At 40.7% G+C, this 19,516-nt stretch overlaps 1 protein-coding gene across 1 annotated transcript in view; it reads right to left on the bottom strand.

The window, feature by feature from the left end:
- Window positions 1–19,516, bottom strand: part of LOC142955275 (dihydropyridine-sensitive L-type skeletal muscle calcium channel subunit alpha-1-like) — an 80,704-nt gene that overhangs the window by 41,126 nt on the left and 20,062 nt on the right. The window contains exons 7-10 of the mRNA XM_076096737.1: window positions 19,066–19,169; window positions 18,763–18,908; window positions 10,001–10,079; window positions 8,986–9,146 (exon numbers count right to left, since the gene is read on the bottom strand). Of these exons, the coding sequence (XP_075952852.1) occupies window positions 8,986–9,146; window positions 10,001–10,079; window positions 18,763–18,908; window positions 19,066–19,169 (490 nt within the window). The remainder of the gene's footprint in view (window positions 1–8,985; window positions 9,147–10,000; window positions 10,080–18,762; window positions 18,909–19,065; window positions 19,170–19,516) is intronic.

Raw genomic sequence — 19,516 nt, 5'->3', positions numbered from 1 at the left:
ACTTGTCATTTCCCTTTGCCAGTAGGTGGCGCTATGACTATGTCAAAATTGAGGCTTTGGAATGTTTTCATGCCTGGACTAGCATCCTGCATAAGAGATTTTGGGCGGATTTGACAATGTACCTTGGAGTTACAACAACTTCAATTTTCATGAAAAATTGCAGAAAATGGATGCCACGCCACGCCAAGGTTGCTGCATGAAAACTCATGATTTTTATAACTTTTCATTATAAAATCCTTAAGATCGTGCTGACCAAATTTGAAGCCGATCGCATAAATACTTTAGGAGGAATTTGTGAAAATACAAAGCCTGAAAATGGGAAAAATGGCCAAAAAGAGATCATTATTGTAGCGCCCCCTAGTGGCTGAAGGAAATGAAAATGTGAGGGTATGTTACAGGCTGCAATGTGGACATTTGTCTCAGATTTCGTGATGATAGGCACAAATGTTATAAAGTTATGTTGATTGATAAAACTTAAAATGGTGGAAATCTGAATGGGCGGAGCTAAAAAGTTAGAGTGCATTGATTGTAGAGCAGATGGAGCTGAATGTATGTCAAATTTCACGTTAATCGGACATGTTGGGTGATGGCCGTGGACTGTGAAACTGTAGGGGGAGCTAGTGAGCCATTTTGTCATACATGAGCATGCGACCCATAAAATCTCAAATTTTCACGCAGTTGTGATACGCCTGCCAAATTTGGGGAGTTTTTGAGTGTGATAAAGCCCTGTAAAATGCGATTTTAGAGGCAACGGAATAATAATAATTCTTTGGATTTCAATTGGGCCTTCGCCCGACTTCGTCGGTAGCTCAGTCCCTAATAATTCCTACAGTTTCAATAGGGACGCAGTGCACGCAGTGTATGATGGTCACAGAAATGCATGGCCGCATCAACCACAGTCCTGCCAGTACCCTCAACGTGCGTGAAGATGCGAGGGCCCGATCAATGCTGCTTGCAGCTTTAATTAGGGCCCGAGCTACCGACAACGTCGGGCCGCGAAGGCCCTATTGATATTGTACCCGTTTGGGTAAACGTACGCATGGTTGGAGGACTTGCCATGCATGAAAACTCACAAAATGTTGGGGACTTGTCAGGCCTGGTGAATATAGCCATCTGAAAAAGAATGCATCTTTCTGTGTTAAGAAATGGCTCTCTAGCGCCCCCTACAAGTCGGACCGGCGACGCCCCTCGGCCAGTATGTCCGATTGACTTGAAATTTGACACACATGTCCACTTGAGCTAGAGCTACAAAAAAGCCAATCAGACCCCTAAGCTCCGCCTACTTAGATTTTCCGCCATATTGAATTTAGTGTAAAACACATTTCTGTGAACTCCTCCTACATGCTTAGTCCCATTACTACCAAATTGTCTGTGGATCATTACTGGATCTACGTCATCATAAGTTATCAAAAGCTGTTTGATATCTCTTTTCGTTTACAAGATATGTACCAATAAACCTCTTAGGGGCGTGGCTTAATATCAATACATATAACTTCTCAACCGTTTGTCCTAAAATTACCAGATTTCCAGCATATGTGCACATTGCATCCTCTAACATATCCTGATATTTATTTTGAATTCAACAACTAGGGGGCGCTACAGTAAACCCTCAAAGTTGTGCTTTTTGTCACTTTTTGCAGATTTCAGCCTTCGCACTTTAACGAACTCCTCCTTGAGATTTTAAGCGATCAACTTCTACTTTGGTCAGGATGCTCTTAAGACCTTTGTGATTAAAAGTTATCAAAATCGAGAGTTTTCATCAAAGAACCTTGACGTGGCGTGGCGGCCATTTTGTCTCATTGTTTATGAAAAAGGAAGTTGTTATAACTCCAAGGTACATTATCCAATTCGCACAAAACTTCTTATGCATGATGCTACTTCAAGCCTAAACATAATTCAATTGAAAATATTTCAATAACTCATAGCGCCGCCTACTGGCTAAAGGAAATGTCATATTTTATACTTTTATTTATTCCTCCTAGCCAGGTGACCTGATGAGTCTCAAATTTGGTAAGGATAGCCTTAAGACATTGATGATAAATCGCCATGAATATTGTGAGTTTTCGTTCCACGCTGTTGCCGTGGCGACGCATAGTTTGCCATGAAAAAGGAAGCTGATGGTTTAGTGGGTTGGGATGCTCAAAAACTCATGGAACATTGTACATGTGTCACAGGTCATTGGAAGAAATAGTTTATATGATTTTCTTTATTGACCGTTTTAAATTGTCTCTATAGCGCCCCCTACAATATTTCAAAAGAGCAACCCCAGCGCTACGTTTTGGCTACATATATGAAACTTGGTAGGCACATGTATCCTATGGAGACTTAAAAATAAGTCTCTTGGGACCATGCTCTAAACCCTACCGGAAGTCTGCCATATTCAATTTTGTATGAATTTATACAATATTTTGACGATGCAGCCCTCGCAGTACGTTTCACTATCTATATATAAAATTTAGATGTATAACATTTGGTAAACAGATGTATCACATGTAGACTGACAAAAAAGTCCCCGGAGCTCTAAGCTGTAAACCCAACCGGAAGTCAGCCATTTTGAATTTAGTGAAAAAAAACACATTTTTGTGAACTCCTACACGCTGGCTCCGATTTCTACGAAATTTGCTGTGGATCATATGTGGATCTAGATCATCAAAAGTTATCAAAAATATTTTTGATATCTCTTTGTGTTTACAAGATATGGACCAATACACTTCTTAGGTGCGTGGCAAAATATCAATACACATAACTTCTCAACCATTTGTTCTAAATTCCCAAAATATTCAGCATATGTGCACATTGCATCCAGTAACATACCCTGAGAATTGTTTTGCATTCGACCATTAGGGGGTGCTACAGTAAACCCGCAAAGCCTACTGGCTAAAGGAAATGTCTGATGTAACTCAGCTGGACTTGTTCCAAACGGTCCCAAACTTCTCATGCTTGATAACACTCATGGCCTGAGGATGTCTCCGAGCTAATTTTCACTAATACTCACAGCGCCACCTGCTGGCGAAAGGAAATCTTGATTTTGTGATAAACAGCTCCGATTTACATGACTTTTACACAATGTGGTTTACATTTGACACAGAGCTACATGACGCATGTTTGCACGTGTTCTGTAGCGCCAGGCAGCGGATACAGGAAGCATCGGACTATTTGCAAAGCATCATTTCCGGCATCAGGCGGTCCACGCGGGATAAAAAATGTCTCGCTCGCGGACGCGCCGTCCGACGGTCGCGGACGTTCTCGGACGCGCAGGCCGGAGTCCCGCTGGCACCCCCGACGCGCTGCAGATTGCAAGGGCCCGTTCATCGCTGCTTGCAGCTTTAATTTAATTTGTCATTATTGTTTTGTTTGTACTCGTTTGTTATATTAGACAGGTTGGAGTGTTTTGCGAAATTGTGATGCCCCTACACGGAATGCCCTAGTTATTAGGTGTTAACAAGCACCTTAAAAACAACAAATAAAAATTTTGAAAAACAAAAAATGAAATCGAGAGAGAAATAGGGCACTATGTCTCTTGTAAAATTGTACCTGTTGAACAGACATGTTTCTGTTGTCACACACACTCTGCTGCACGGACGTGTGGGGGATGGGTGCACACACACACACACACACACACACACACACACACACACACACTCACGTTCCTGAGGCTGTCCAGGTGGCGATTGATGATCTCCTTAGTAATACAGGGTTGCGACCTACCCTCAGGGGGACAGGTGGGGGACGTGATGTGTGCACACATACACCCACACACACATGCGGGGCTTGTAGGTACTGACCAGGGTACTTTCCACACCCTTGCACATAGTTTCACACAGGAGGCACCTGTTGAAGTTTGCATTCTGCATTAACCCTTTAGCTTGTCAAACAGATATATGAGAATACCTTGGTATTAATCTTACGCTGGGCAAAAAGGTGTATTATGTTTTATATCATGTATTGTTTGTATTATCCTGTATCCCTGTAACCTGTTGAAAGATACGCTGATGTATATGTAGCTGAATATTATTATCAACCAGTGAGCAAGGGGTTACCATGTCCCTGTCATGACCCACAGAGGCAGCAAGAAAGGGGGGAGGGATTACTTGCCCCAGGCGTTGTTAAGAGTATAAATATTCTCGGTTTGCAAGGACCAAGGTCTTAGTCGGGGGAGAGGTCTGGACCTGCGCTGGGTTAATCTTTAACTTTTTTCTCCGGACATTTGTAAACAGCCTGCTCACTGAACCAGCGTTTTTAAACACTTTGTTGATTTTTATATTTTTATGTTAATGACTTTTTCTCTGTATTTGGACCAAGAGAATATACTTTGAATTGGACAAAAATAAATAAGTAACATTTGAACTTTTTTCGGCCGACTTTTTTCTTCATCTGTTTTGGGAACTCAGAAAGGAGAGGGCTCCTCTTAAGGGAGAGACACCAGCCCCTGTGGTAAGTTGACGGAGCTCCAGCACGGCACACGACTGATGCATACTATATGCGCACACACATCTGCACATACTAGCATTCGTTTTCTATAGTTAAGAGAGACCCGCTTGATTTTGAAAGAGCTTTATATCTGTTGGGCTCTGAGCAGGGACAAATAAAAATAAATTTAAATTTAATATAAATTAAATTAAATTTTAAAATACTTTATAAAACCGACGGCTATTCGAGTGACCGATTATACTATTTAGTATATCAATGTTTGGCGATTCGGAAAAGAAAGCAAATGAGCTATCGATCGTGCTCTTGTTGATGATTTATTACTATTTAGTGCAATCAGCTACTGGTCTAGGTTTCTCTTAAGCGGAGGCAATCGGGGCAAAGCAGGGAGAAGTGCACGGGAGCCACTTCACCCTCAGGCCAGGTGAGCGAGTCACATAGAGAGAGAACTGAACTCTGCCTCTCTCCCCCGTCACGCAGTCTCTTGCTGCAACAGGGGCGCTCAAGGGAGTGACCGGACATCGGGGCACGAGTCTCGTGGGTCCATGGTCACCCCGGCGGCAGCTCGGGTCTGCCCGTCGCCGGCGAGGTCCTCTCAGTTCGCGCATCCACTGCTGAGGGCTCCTCGTTCCACTTTTGTTCGTTTCAAACAAAAGGCCTCCTATTTGTTTATTACTTTTGATTTTTTTGATAAATTAAAACATTTTGATAAGAAAAAATTTTTAATAAATCAAATTAAAAAAAATATATATATATTTTTTAATTATTATTAATTAAAAATTAAATTAAGAAAGCGTGCGGGGGCACCATGCGCTACAGTTACATTATCTACATAGTAAATTGAAATTAAATGGATGTTACTGACTACTCATATTTATCAACATTAATTACATTAACATAAGACTGTATGAAAATAATGCAAGATAGGCATATCGTTTGATTTCATGGATGGCTGAATGGTGGGTCATTTTAAATGATACTGCTGCAAGGAATTGTGGGGCGGTATGATCTCCTTTCCTTTTGTAAAGGAAGATCCAGTGTATCCTATTGTAAAGGAGATGAGAAAGCATTGAAGCATATTTTCTTAGCATTTAGAGCAAAGGCCTTCAACCCCTAGGGCAGGGGTTCCCAACTGGCGAACCGCGGTCCGGATCCGGACCCAGACGCATCCGGACCCAGGACCTAAAATCGATAGATAACTTGGAGTTATACATGTTTAACAGTGAATTTATACTTCAACCGGCACAACTTAGTCAGCCGTTACGGCACTTGTTCAGCGGTGCAGGAAACACACCGACCAATGCGTTGTGAATCACATCAGGTGATGCAGCTTAGCCAATCAAATATGAGTATTCTGACAAGTTTCCTGACTCGAGTTAGATTTACACACACCGTGACACACGGGGCTGAGACGAGGAAATAGAAAGAAGAGCAGGGAAATTGCGATAATCAGAGAAGTTATCTCGCATGACGTTCTCCAAAAAGAGAAACGTGTTCAGAGTAAATGGAATTTATAAGCAAGAATGAACAGACTCTTATATGTTGATTCTTCCCACAGGCAGTTAAAACTAGCATGTCTCATATGTTCAGAAACCGTAACTATTGATAAAAGCGGCAAATGAAGCGCACTACGAGACAAAGCACAACTCTTTTGAGCAAACGTACCCACTCACATCTAAAATGAAGACACAGAAAATAAACCTAAGAGCCCAATATGATCAGAATCCTAACTCATGACTTCACTGACCAACAATGATGTTACCAGAGAGAATAGAGCTGAAACAAGTGTTAATAACCACAGATAAAGTCCATGTACACTGATTTCTCTTTTAAGATGACAAAAATCTAATATCGTGGCTTTTTTATTGACATCAATTCACACCTGAATGAACTGAATTTAAGTGAAATAAATTTTTCTAAAATGAATTACTTTATTTTAAGATGCACATTTCTGAAAAGCTTTCTGTTATGTCAGTTATTCTTTAATGCAGCCATTAGTTTACTTGAAATGAGAAGAACATTTATTTATGTATTTCTATGTATTATTTATAATCCATCCAGTAAAGTTAGATATTATTGTAATGTAAACCTTCTGGGCCCGAGCGAGCCCCATTTGGGGTTTGAGCGAGACTGTTTAGCGAAGAGCGGTGTCGTAGAATACACTTTTCAGAAACAAATATAATGAATGCTGCACACATATTATATACCGACTTAACGAAGAGATTCTGGGCAACTTAATCATGTAAACCATTTTACACACTGCAAACACAATTATACACAAACTAATATATCTAGAAGACGTACCACAATATCACGTATTTTTCGCCATAACTCGGCGAGCCATACACTCCGTACAAAGCTGCGAACAAAAAGCTAACACGGACAACCGAGATATCAAAAAGCACGAGCATTCGACACAGAATCCAGCGATATCTTCCAAATTTCTCTCTGTGAAACTATTACAGCGATACAGCCAACAAGCACCACAAAACCAAGCCACTCCACCGCAGAATAAACCATAAATGCTTCGTACCTTGAGACGAATCATGAAGAAAAAGGATTCATATTCCATTTTTGCCGGCTAAAACACTGTTGCTACGTATTTCCTGTGTTTTTTTACAGCGTTCCCTGGAGAAACAGGCTCACAGGTCAGACAAGGCTGGGGGACCGTGGGGGAAGGGAATTCACTTTCGGCGAATCAGTTTTTACGCACGGCGCGTTTCTGTTTTTTTCCTTTAACGATTCTGTCAATCAAACCCACGTTACCACCCCTGCATTCATGAGATTCTGACACGTCTAAAGAGGTGTCATAGTCTGGGATTGGCCAATCATAGGCTGACAAAAGCTTCACATACACACAGGCAGACGAGAATTGATCCGTGGTTCACAGACACAGAGAGGGTTTAGAGAGGGCTCAGGCTCTCAACATGATGCCAAACTGCTGTATTTGGATAGATTGAATACTATTAGTGATAAAACAAGTGAAATATATAGTTATATAGTATATAAAAGTACAATGGAACAGTTGGAACAGCTGCTTCCAAAATGACAAATCAGCTCGACCTCCCTGTACTAAACCTCTCTTAACTTTTTTTTGCTTCACTTTATCAAAGCAAAAACTTTGCAGAGAGACTTCTGACATGTTGTGCTATGATTTGCATCATTAAAAAAAGATATTCATGCTTTCAGTGCTTTTTTTTCCAGGCGAACCTGGAACTTTTCAATTTGAGCTGTATGCCATCTTCATTCACTATTAACCAGTAACATATAAACTGATATTTACACATCTGAACAAATCTCACAAGTGTTACCTTTATTCTAGCATCAAAATGATTAAAATAGACCTTGTAGTTATAGATTTACAGTCTATTTAGCATGGGTATGCAATTTTTGAGCAGAGGCCTAAAAATAGGGCTAGGGTTATTTTACTCAGTTTAAAACCTTCCTGAGCCAAACAGATGTTTTCCCTGCTGCTCTGGAATAGCCTGCTTAGCCTGCTTCCCCCGCAGCCAAACATAATAGATGAATGAATGGAAGTTACACTTTGTTTGTGGCCATAAATGTGTTTGGGCTTTGTTAAAATAAGAAAAGTGAATATTAGGTTAAATGAGAGAGCTGATTGTTTTGCTGTCCAGGATTCCAGTTCAAAATATAAACTTTTGTCAAACAGCAGACTGTGAAAATGTAACAAAATGCAATCGATTGGTTTTGTACTGAGCAACACAAATTGTCTGTTTTTTACGTGTCGCTCGGCACGACTTCTTTTTCTGGTTTAGGCAACAAAACTATCATGAACGCAACTTCACAGCAACACTTGGGGACAAGCAGTTTGAACATCGTTCTCGTGTTTGTTGGACCTATGCACCTCCTCAGACACCTACCCATTATAAGTGGTCTCTCTAAATATTAAATATTTTGTCACTAACTCTGACCATTGCATAGTCATGTGGCTGCATTAAGGATCCCCATTGGCATTGTGACAAGAAAGAAATGTGTCGTTTAACATGACAACAATAAATTGCATTTCTTGACATTTCCTGATTTCACCACCTGCCATGAAACTTGGCTGGTCATTGATTACAGAACTATTCGTTTTTCTTTGCACTAAGGTGTTCTTGTTAGGCAGACCAGCAGCCATCTGGCACCCAGAGTTATGAGAGTTATGTTCAGCAGTGTAATGAAGCCCATTTAGTTGCCTTTTTATAATGTTTTTTTTACCACATCGTCTTTTTTTCAATAGCATCTTTAGAATCATTTATTCAATCAATTAACTGTTCATTAGTAAACACTGGAAAGTATTTCATTATTCTACTAACACACTGGGTAGTCCATTTATTGTATGGACAAAACACATCAATAAGATTGGTCTCGTCTCTGCATTTGATCCCAGGTTTGCATTCCAAGGCTGAGAAACCATATTGCACTGTATTCATGATACTTCTTTTCGAAACAGTGTTTCTTTTGCTCTCACTAAAATGAAGCTGATTGATGAAAATGATCTGGTACTAAATACAGGATGAAATGCATGTAGGCATGAGAGGTTTATAAAGCTCTGACCTTGCCAGTTTGTGAGTCTCTGGGACTGTTTGTGGTGTTCCGTTGCGATGGCCAGCGTATTAAGAAGGACGAGCATGATCACCCACCAGTAGAACAGTTTGGACTTCACATACACTCTGCATTTACGGCGTAACCAACGATTCCACTTACGAGCCAGTTTACTGCACAAAAGACAAAGAAAGACAAGTTGAATTCCGATGAATGGTGAGTCTTCATAGTGGCCCTAAAAAAGGTAGCATGACTTTTAAATGACTTTGATGACCCCCTCTTTATTGTTATGGAACATGGATAGATGGGGTTATTCACATCCCTGTAGACATGATGCTAGTATCCCGGTTACTGATTACTGCATGGCATTGGGCATGGGTGATGAGAGGAAATATAGACCATGTTAACCTTTCCTGCTTCAGTTTCCAGACCGTGGATGATAAGCCCACCTTGTCTCCCCCTGCAAGGTTTACTCAAGGACATTTACACTTGATACCTTTACTCCTTATTCTTTTTCTGCTCCGATCGCCAACACCTGTCGGCTCTGAGCACATCCACTGTTACACACACTACGCATTGAGCTATTTCTTATAACTATATTTCTCATAGTCACTGTCACGTCCAGTAAATCAACCACATAAGACGAAACTCATTTTCTTGCTTTAGCTATTGCCATTATTTGTGTTTCTGTTATGTCACTTGGCTGAAGCATTGCTGTGCAGGTAGAAGGTGGCGTTCAAAAACCTGTACAACATGTTAACATGTGACAATGTCCCGGTTTCTAGCATATGCTGGGATCTCAAAACTAGTATGAGGTTTATCCAGGTTTGTAAAATCAGGATATAATGTTTGCATGTTCAAACACAAAAACTGGATACTTCAGAAACCCGATCAGAACCAGGATACTCATGTCCATGTTAATACACTCAGTATCATACTTTCGGAACTCCTTTTATTAAACTAAGACTTTTAAAATGTTGACAATATGTGAATAAATACATTCTGCTAAACAAAGGGCACTACTGACTAGTAATAGATGATCATCTGCATGGTGTCCATTTTGTTGACACTTCCAGTCTCTGATCCATTTTCTGTGTTGAGCAGGCCTGATGAAAAGAGACAAACACACACACAGAACAGGTCTTTAGATCATGTTAAAGATCAGTCTACATCTTCCATGTTAGTCTTTGTCAGGAGATGATATTTAGGTCAGGTAACTGGCTTTCTATTACCATTTGCAGTGTGCAAAGTGGTGCAACCCCCAAAGAAAAAATTGTAACGTAATCAATATTAATACAATATAAATAGTAACTTTTCTACTTCTCGGTGAGGAGCCCGTTGCAGCAGCTGTCTTGCTACTGTTTCTGTTTTAGACCTTTCATCTACTTTGTGATTGTTGATTACTTATGCAAGCTTGCACTACTAAAGCATTTTGGTTGTGGTGAATTTGGTGGAAGGTTCTTCATATTACTCCTGTATTAGCTTCTCTGCACTGGCTCCCGGTAAAATCAAGAATATAATTTAAAATCCCTCTCCCTGCCGTGGCCCTTCCGACACCCACTGCTACTATCGTTTTTATTATTTCTCACACTGACTTTGCTTCTTCCCTTGCTTGTCGTGGTCCTGCCTGACACCCACTGCTATTATCATTATTATTAGTAGTCTTTAATGTTATTATACTATATTGATCCCGGAAGGGGAAATTTGTCTCTGCATTTGACCCATCCCTGTATATAGGGAGCAGTGGGCTGCCAATGACAGGCGCCCGGGGAGCCGTTAGGGGTTCAGTGTCTTGCTCAGGGACACTTTGATACGTGACACGTCCCAGTCAAGGATCGAACCGTTGACCCTGCAGTTACCAGACAACCCTCTTAACCCAGTGAGCCATGGTCGCCCCAAAGTTGCATTGCTATTGCCAATACCATTACTGCTTTTATTATTAGTAGTCATACTTTTTCCATCATTATTCTGCTTACTACTCTCATTATATGAATAATTTCTGTCATATGCATGTAATGTGTTGTAACTCTGTTATGTTGTTCATTGTGTACACATAACATCTATCACACTTCATCCTGGTAGAGGACCCTCCTCTGTTGCTCTCCTTAAGGTTTCTTCCTCTTTTCTCTACGTTAAAGGAGATTTTCTCGTACCAATGGGACAGAGGATGTTGCTTGTGTACAGACAATTTGTGATTTTGGGCTCTCCAAAATAAATCGAATTGAATTGTGTGTTTTTTTCTATACTAGTTACCTGGAGATAATGGTCGCTTACACCCGCAGCGAGCTACTGTGCTACAGGCATGGAGCTGGAGTTCCCTCAGCACACATTTCAGAGACATGGAGAGAGTGAGAGGCATAGAAAACATAAACCTCTTCTTCCATCAATTCTTATGGGGAACACCACTTCCCTTGCAAACAAGACGGATGAACTAACCGTAAACCATGCTCCCTGCCAGGGGAGCTTTCGTACACCAATGTTTGAAAATCCACTATATATCGCAAGTGATATCACCACAGGTCTACAAATACAACATTCCAGCAAACAACAAATGAGAAACAAAGTAATTGAGATCTATCAGTCTGGAAAAGGTTACAAAGCCATTTCTAAAGCTTTGGGACTCCAGCGAACCACAGTGAGAGCCATTATCCACAAATGGCGAAAACATGGAACAGTGGTGAACCTTCCCAGGAGTGGCCGGCCGACCAAAATTACCCCAAGAGCGCAGCGACGACTCATCCAAGAGGTCACAAAAGACCCCAGAACAACATCCAAAGAACTGCAGGCCTCACTTGCCTCAATTAAGGTCAGTGTTCATGACTCCACCATAAGAAAGAGACTGGGCAAAAATGGCCTGCATGGCAGAGTTCCAAGACGAAAACCACTGCTGAGCAAAAAGAACATAAAGGCTCGTCTCAGTTTTGCCAGAAAACATCTTGATGATCCCCAAGACTTTTGGGAAAATACTCTGTGGACTGACGAGACAAAAGTTGAACTTTTTGGAAGGTGTATGTCCCATTACATCTGGCGTAAAAGTAACACGGCATTTCAGAAAAGGAACATCATACCAACAGTAAAATATGGTGGTGGTAGTGTGATGGTCTGGGGCTGTTTTGCTGCTTCAGGACCTGGAAGACTTGCTGTGGTAAATGGAACCATGAATTCTGCTGTCTACCAAAAAATCCTGAAGGAGAATGTCCGGCCATCTGTTCGTGACCTCAAGCTGAAGCGCACTTGGGTTCTGCAGCAGGACAATGATCCAAAACACACCAGCAAGTCCACCTCTGAATGGCTTAAGAAAAACAAAATGAAGACTTTGGAGTGGCCTAGTCAAAGTCCCGACCTGAATCCGATTGAGATGCTGTGGCATGACCTTAAAAAGGCGGTTCATGCTCGAAAACCCTCCAATGTGGCTGAATTACAACAATTCTGCAAAGATGAGTGGGCCAAAATTCCTCTACAGCGCTGTAAAAGACTCATTGCCAGTTATCGCAAATGCTTGATTGCAGTTGTTGCTGCTAAGGGTGGCCCAACCAGTTATTAGGTTTAGGGGGCAATCACTTTTTCACACAGGGCCATGTAGGTTTGGATTTTTTATCCCCCTTAATAATAAAAACCTTCATTTAAAAACTGCATTTTGTGTTTACTTGTGTTATCTTTGTCTAATATTTAAATTTGTTTGATGATCTGAAACATTTAAGTGTGACAAACATGCAAAAAAATAAGAAATCAGGAAGGGGGCAAACACTTTTTCACACAACTGTATATTGTATAAAATAGTGTTTTATATTAAACTGGGCCTAGTGCCGTGTATAAACATACCTCTTTATTGTGCATTCAATACTAAGCTATTCAAATAACACACAGGTTCATATATTCATTGGCTTGGCTGAGCACCGTCACGTGAGATGATATAAAATGCATGCAATTGGTCGGTGTGTTTCCTGGACCACTGTACTAGTACCGTTGTGGTATATTTTCAGGTCTTGCACAATACAGCGAAGACCCCAAGTGTATTTGTCTTAGATGAAAACCAGATGTGCAGGAGACCAGGGGCAGAAGGGGGGATGTGTAGAATGAGGAGGCCACATACATTCTCTTACGTTCCGCCCAGATGTAAACATAACATGTATCCTATATAAAGATGAAGCGAGAGCCCTAGAAGGAGGGACTTTCAGATTCGACTTGAGACCTCCGGACGAGCTAGACGTCCGTAATGGCATGTGTTGCTTGTTTGTAATAAACTTTATTATACCAGCAAGAACAGTGTCCACGGAGCATCCTTCCTCATCACTTCAACAGCACTGTCGCATGAAAGATACGACACCGTAAAGGCTAGAAAAGATGCGCCTCTTAAAGAAGGAGCGTTCTATCAAAATGTAATAATTCTCAATTATCTATCAGTAATAGATCCAGGTCTGCAAACTGTATACTTGGGAACATTAAAGGCCTGGGACACCACACTGTATGATAAGCCGTGTGCCAACCAGTAAATGGCAATCAATAAATGCAACTCATGTGACCAGCCTTGGTGTTCTTTGATGTCAGAATATTCAAAAGGTCCCCCATGGACTGTCCTCGCAAACTGTGGTCAGCCATGAGGTCTTTCTGACCATCAAAGAACACAACAAGGACAGGCACATGGGGATGAAGCTGCACATTTACTGGCTCTGTGTCCAACTCCATCTACAAAATAAAGGAAATAGTTAATTCCCACAACTAGCTTTTCTAAACTGCAATTACAAGTAATCTCACATTTGATTCATCTTATTGGTGCAACCACTCATAAAGCATTAGACTTGATGTGTGTATGATGCTTACCTCTGTAAAAGACAGGAAAGCATGTTGCAGTTTTGCTCTTCTGCACCCTGCTCTTACTATTATTTTTGCAAACATCAGAGGACACACATTTGCACACATCTTCTTTTTCCTGTTTGATGAAAATCTTTTGTCTGATACTTATAAAGCCCTGGTACCTTCTTCTTTCATTAACTCAATGAGTTACATCTGGTAGTTTATCAACACATCTAACGATGTCCTACATTCAGCTGCTGAATGGCAGTGAGGGAATTGTATTGAATTTAAAGGGTTAATATATCTGTTAGTATTGATTTTCCAAAAGAGTTTATTCTGTTTAATCTAGGGAATATTACTCAATGTGGTAGTTGATATGTCACTTTTGTTTCTGAAAAATGTTTTTTTAGTTCCCGACTTACGGCAACATGAATCAGACTGGTGTAGGCTTATTCAATCTGTTTTTGCTATTAACTCTTCATCTATACACTTTATTTTGGTCTGCAATAAATTATGGAAATGTAAATACAAGAAGCTGTGTCAGCAGGTGGTGGGGGCTGTTGTTTGTGTTTGAATGTAGCAGTAGGCTATTCAGGGCTTTCAGCTAGAAATCTCCTTCAGTTAAAGTCTGCCCTAGTCCTTGGAAGTGGCAGCAGTGTACCAGATGGTGATGGAGGAGGTGAAGTTGGACACTGATTGACTTTGACAAATTTAACTTCTTCTGCCACTTCAGCTTCTGCACTTCAGAAAGTATAATCTCTGCTGTGCATTCTTGGTAAGGGAGCTGATGATCAGCTCCTAGTTGAGGTCCTGGGTGATGGTGCTAAGGAATCAGAAGGAATGGGTGATGGAGGCGGGTGGGGCTGGGCTGTTTCTGAAATCCACAAGCATCTCCACTGTAAAATTTGCCTAAAACGCCTATCCACCGCGTACCCAAAGTAAACTGACAGCTCTTATTGAACCATTGGGAGTACATGTATGGTTTTAGTCTCTATTGAACGGCAACACTCTGAAGTTTCTTCACAATCAGTCAGAATCACTGTAAGTGCTACTGGCATTGAGCTGTGGAGTTTTAAGCACATTGAAAAAGAAGGATTTTATTTCCGCATGGACTTGTTTTGGCCAACAGATGGCAGCAGTTATCTATGGCTGGCACTTATGACCCGGAAAAGACACTGGTTAGGTAGAATGGAGGCATGATACCTGGTACAAGTTGGAATTTGGACAGAAAATTAATATTTTACATGTGGTTTACTAAGAGTGCGGCCACATAAAAACGCATTTGGAGGCTCACGTCACTACGTCAAAATGCATATACTACGTGTCCAAAATTCAAATTATAGTTTATTTATGTCGATGTATGGTTAACTATATCATATTTAACCAATGCCAACTTTCACAGATTCTTGAAAATTCTCATGAACCAGACTTTGGTCTTGATACTCTGTCCCAGTTACCTCAGTCACGGTTTCAATTGCAGTTTTGAAAACTTTCCCAGGGGGCCATCTGATAAATCTGCATATCCTTGGCTTCGTAATTTCATTGGCTATATGGAGCCTGAGTTTGAACAGGATCTGTTGCGATTGGCTCGAGCTTTACCTAAAGAAGAGAGGCGGGCATTGTCTTTCAAAGCGGACTCTCGTTGGCTGTTCCAGAATGTGACCGGGCTATAGAAGCACCTATTGGGTCAAATGAGGTGTCAATCTAACTGGCAGAATGCAGCCTCCATTTTGCGATGAAAATCTCCGCTCTGTTGACATGAAAAGTGAAATTATGCCCGAAATATGATCAGGAGTTATCATATCTGCTGGCTAATTTGAAATGATGCAACAGCCCCCCGTGGGTCTTTATGGACGTACTAATGTGTTTTGGACTAAATCTTTTACTGGATTGGATCGTGTGGACCCTTAGCCACCTAGCAAGACCGTTTTTGCTGGACTAGCATGCACAAGGGGAACGTTATGAATCATAATCGGTGAGTCACGGCGATATTTTATCGGCTATTTTTGGAGTGATTGTTTGACAGAGACCTTAACTGTACCTGCTGTTGTTATTGTATCTTGACATGGTTTGCAGAAATCGAGTTACAAGAACCGTAGCTTTCTAATGAGATATCGCATTAATACTCATCGTTACAGAGCAGTTGTGTGCATAACACAAATATGCCTTTAACGGGCGGGCCGTCAGAGTGGGAAGAGGTTTTAATAACATATATTATACCGAGAGCCCACTTTAAAGGGGGCTAGGGGGGTGACAGAGTACAAACATGTAGTACAATTCACTTTTGCGAAACAAATAAAATGATATTTTATGACATATCATATACCTATGTCACGAAGAAATTCTGGGCGAAACAACCATGGGTAACCAGAGTAACCATTTTACTCACTCAAAACACAGTTATACACGAACTAATTCAATAAACTAGAAGATTTACCACAATAACACGTATTTTTCGCCATAAATTGACGACCTATGCACTCCGTTTGCATATCCCAACACAACGCTGGCCGCTATCATGGCCGATGCTAGATCAGAAAGCACGAGGATTCGACCGCGAATCCACCCATAGCTTCTAAATTCCTCTCCGTGAAACCATTAAAAGGTTACAGTCAGAAAGCCAACGAACAACAAACCTCTCCACAGCAAAAAAATTTAAACGCATCGTACCTTGAGATGATTTTCTGGAAGAAAAACGCTGGAAATTGACGGTAATCCGTTTCAGACGTGTTCTCTCCGTGTCCCTTTGTGTGTGTGTGTGTGTGTGTGTGTGTGTGTGTGTGTGTGTGTGTGTGTGTGTGTGTGTGTGTGTGTGTGTGTGTGTGTGTGTGTGTGAAAAATGGCGCTTCTGGGTGCAAGTATGATTAAATGGTCGGCATTTTTGGCTCGGGGGTGGCGCGGCACGGTTTGGGATTTTTAGTGGCTAAAAAGTATGTTAATCTACTCAAAAGCCCAGCTACTGCTTTCCTGGGTCTCTTGTAGGAAATTTGGGGTTTAGAAGTGTGTTTTAAGAAATTATAATAGAAGTGTTTAATGATTCATAATTAAGAAATCATAATTAGAAGTATTTTGGAATACATAATTAGAAGATTCATAATTAGAAGTGTTTTAGAATTTGTAGTTAAAAGTGTATCTTAGTAGAATTTGTAGCACCTTTATATTTGCTTGTGAAACTTGTGAAGGTTTTTGCCAAAAGTTGCAAATCCTAATCTTTATATAGAATGTTTACCATAGAAGTGTTAAGCCATAAAAGACAGTCATTGAATGTATTAAACTGTGAAGAATAGCCAAGGGAAAGTCAGACTCCTAGACAGACATTTGCAGGTTGTACCCGCGGGAGGGTTTTCGGAAGCCTGATGCCAGGAGGAGGCAACCGAAATTAGCCAATAGGAATTAAGATGGACAAAAGGGAGGGGATTTCAAACTGTAAGAGGAAGTGCTGGAAAGGAATTCACTCTCTTTCTTCTCGGCTCTCAGCCTGGAAACATCTGTGTTTCCAGGCTGAGTCGCGAGTGAATAGCTTTTCCGCGCGGATCATATATTATATATTCTGTTAGTGGTGTACTTCATTCTGTAATTGTATTAGCTTCAGTAGGATTAAATACTTTTAATTGTAAACCAGTTTATGGTAGATTTATTAAGAAGCAACTCTACTGTAAAACAACAGTGGAGCGTGCTCTCCGGCCTTCTCTCGGTGGGGAAGATTTCAGCCCCCACACTCTTCCGCATTGAACAAGGTGTCACATGCTGAAATCCGCCAATCATAGGCTTAGAAAGGGCTCCATAGACACAGACAGAGACGAGAACATTCCATGGAGAGATATGAGAGCTCAAAATGGCTCGAAATTATGCCAAACTGCTGTATTTGGATAGATTGAATACTAGTAGTGATAAAACAAGTGAAATATATAGTTATGTAGTATATAAAATTAGAATAGCACAGCGCAACAGCTGGTTCCAAAAATGAGAATTTGGCTTGGCCCTGCCTGACCTCTCCATCCTCAAACCTCTATAACCTTGGCCTGCTTCACTCAATCGAAGTAAAATTTGTTGTGGAGACTTCAAACATGTTGTGCTATGATTGTGGCGTATTTTTAGGCTTGGATCTGCATTATTTCAAATAAATAATATATCAATAAAACTTGCTTTTTTTTCAGGCGAACCTGACAATTTTCAATTTGAGCTTTGTTCCATCTTCATTCACTATTAACCAGTAACATATAATAATGGTAACACTTGTGAGATTTGCTCAGATGTGTAAATATCAGTGTATAACATCAAAATTATTCAAATAGACCTTGTAGTTAGAGATCTACACTCTCTTTAGTATGGGTATGCAATTTTTGAGCAGAGGCCTAAAAATAGTGCTAGTGTTTAAAAGGTTTAAGCATGTAATTTGCTCCTCTGAGAGTTATTGGCAGCTATCTGCCATCCCTCCAGTCCTACAAGCCTTGTATCCTTCCAGGGTCCTGAAGCGAGCTGGAAAGATTATGGTCTACCCCTTACACCCCGGACACAAACCATTTGAAACGTGGGCCATCAACACCAAGACCTAACTACACAAAAACAGTTTTTTCACCGATTGCAGCTTGTCTAATCAATTTGGCTCGGGACCCCTACTGAGGCTGTCTCCAACTGATTAAATTACTTAGTGAGTACTACCACATATAGACACAGTGGATAAAAGGCAGAGGAAGTATTTCCAGTGAATGTTAGCACTAAAATATATTTGGGTCAGAAGTGCATTGAAGAATATTGCTGCAGTTGAAAGAAAAAAGGGAAAATTGCCATCTAGTGAATGTCAACCAGAGTGGCACTACAAAAAAATGATATTTACAGCAACGTTAATCTACTGAGTTTATGCATATCTTGAATGCTAGTAATGTTTCTGACAGCTGCAAAAGAAAATTCCATGCATTTCCTTGGCATGTTATATACTGTATACTTTTTTCTATTATGTTCAACCGGCATTGTATTCTGTGCCTTGTGCCTTACCCTGTGCCTCCTGGTCATTGTCCATGACCTCAGCCTGAGTTATCCACTCCATATAGCCCTTGAGGTCCTCATCCAGCTGCTGGGTTTCCCTCAGCTTCTGAAACTCTCCTCGGGACTTGGCCTTCTCTCGCTCTTTTGTGAACTCACTAGTTGGAAACAAGACACACAATATGAACTAAAGAGACAGAACACACTGAGCAGTGTGAAGAAATGACAGTCTTAAATGAACAGCTTAAAGAGTAAATCATGATTATGTAAAATAAATGAACTGAAGGGAAGTAGTTAGGTTTGGGGTAATCTTACCCACTGAGCACTCCCAGAACGAGGTTTAGCACGAAGAAGGAGCCAACCAGAATGAGTGTGGTAAAAAAGATCCATGGCCATTCCATTCCTATAGCATCATTGACCTGTATGACAAAGCACACTTTTCTATCTTTATCAAAGAAAGTGTAACTTAAATACGCACGTAACATTTGGTAATAACCAGCAATTAAAAGAAAACTGCAATTTTTGCAGGATATCAGTATTAGTTTAATCTCTGTGCATACATATAAGATCTGGGACATGTTTTGCCAAGCATACCACTCTGCTAGCCAATTACCATGGAAAGTCGAAAACTGCTTGTCATTATGAAGTCATTAGTGTTAGCTGAGAAATGTGGAGTTGGTAAAACATGGGAATGTATCAGGCATTACAGAAAATACTATTGTGTTGCCCTGTGGAAGTGTAGAATCTAGTGTCGTTGGAGCTTGAC

The sequence above is a fragment of the Anarhichas minor genome, unplaced genomic scaffold, assembly GCF_050575085.1.
Source record: "Anarhichas minor isolate MPS153535 unplaced genomic scaffold, ASM5057508v1 ptg000023l, whole genome shotgun sequence".
NCBI lineage: Eukaryota > Metazoa > Chordata > Actinopteri > Perciformes > Anarhichadidae > Anarhichas > Anarhichas minor.
The sequence above is the reverse complement of the archived record's forward strand: the minus strand, read 5'-3'. Positions and strand labels throughout refer to the sequence as shown.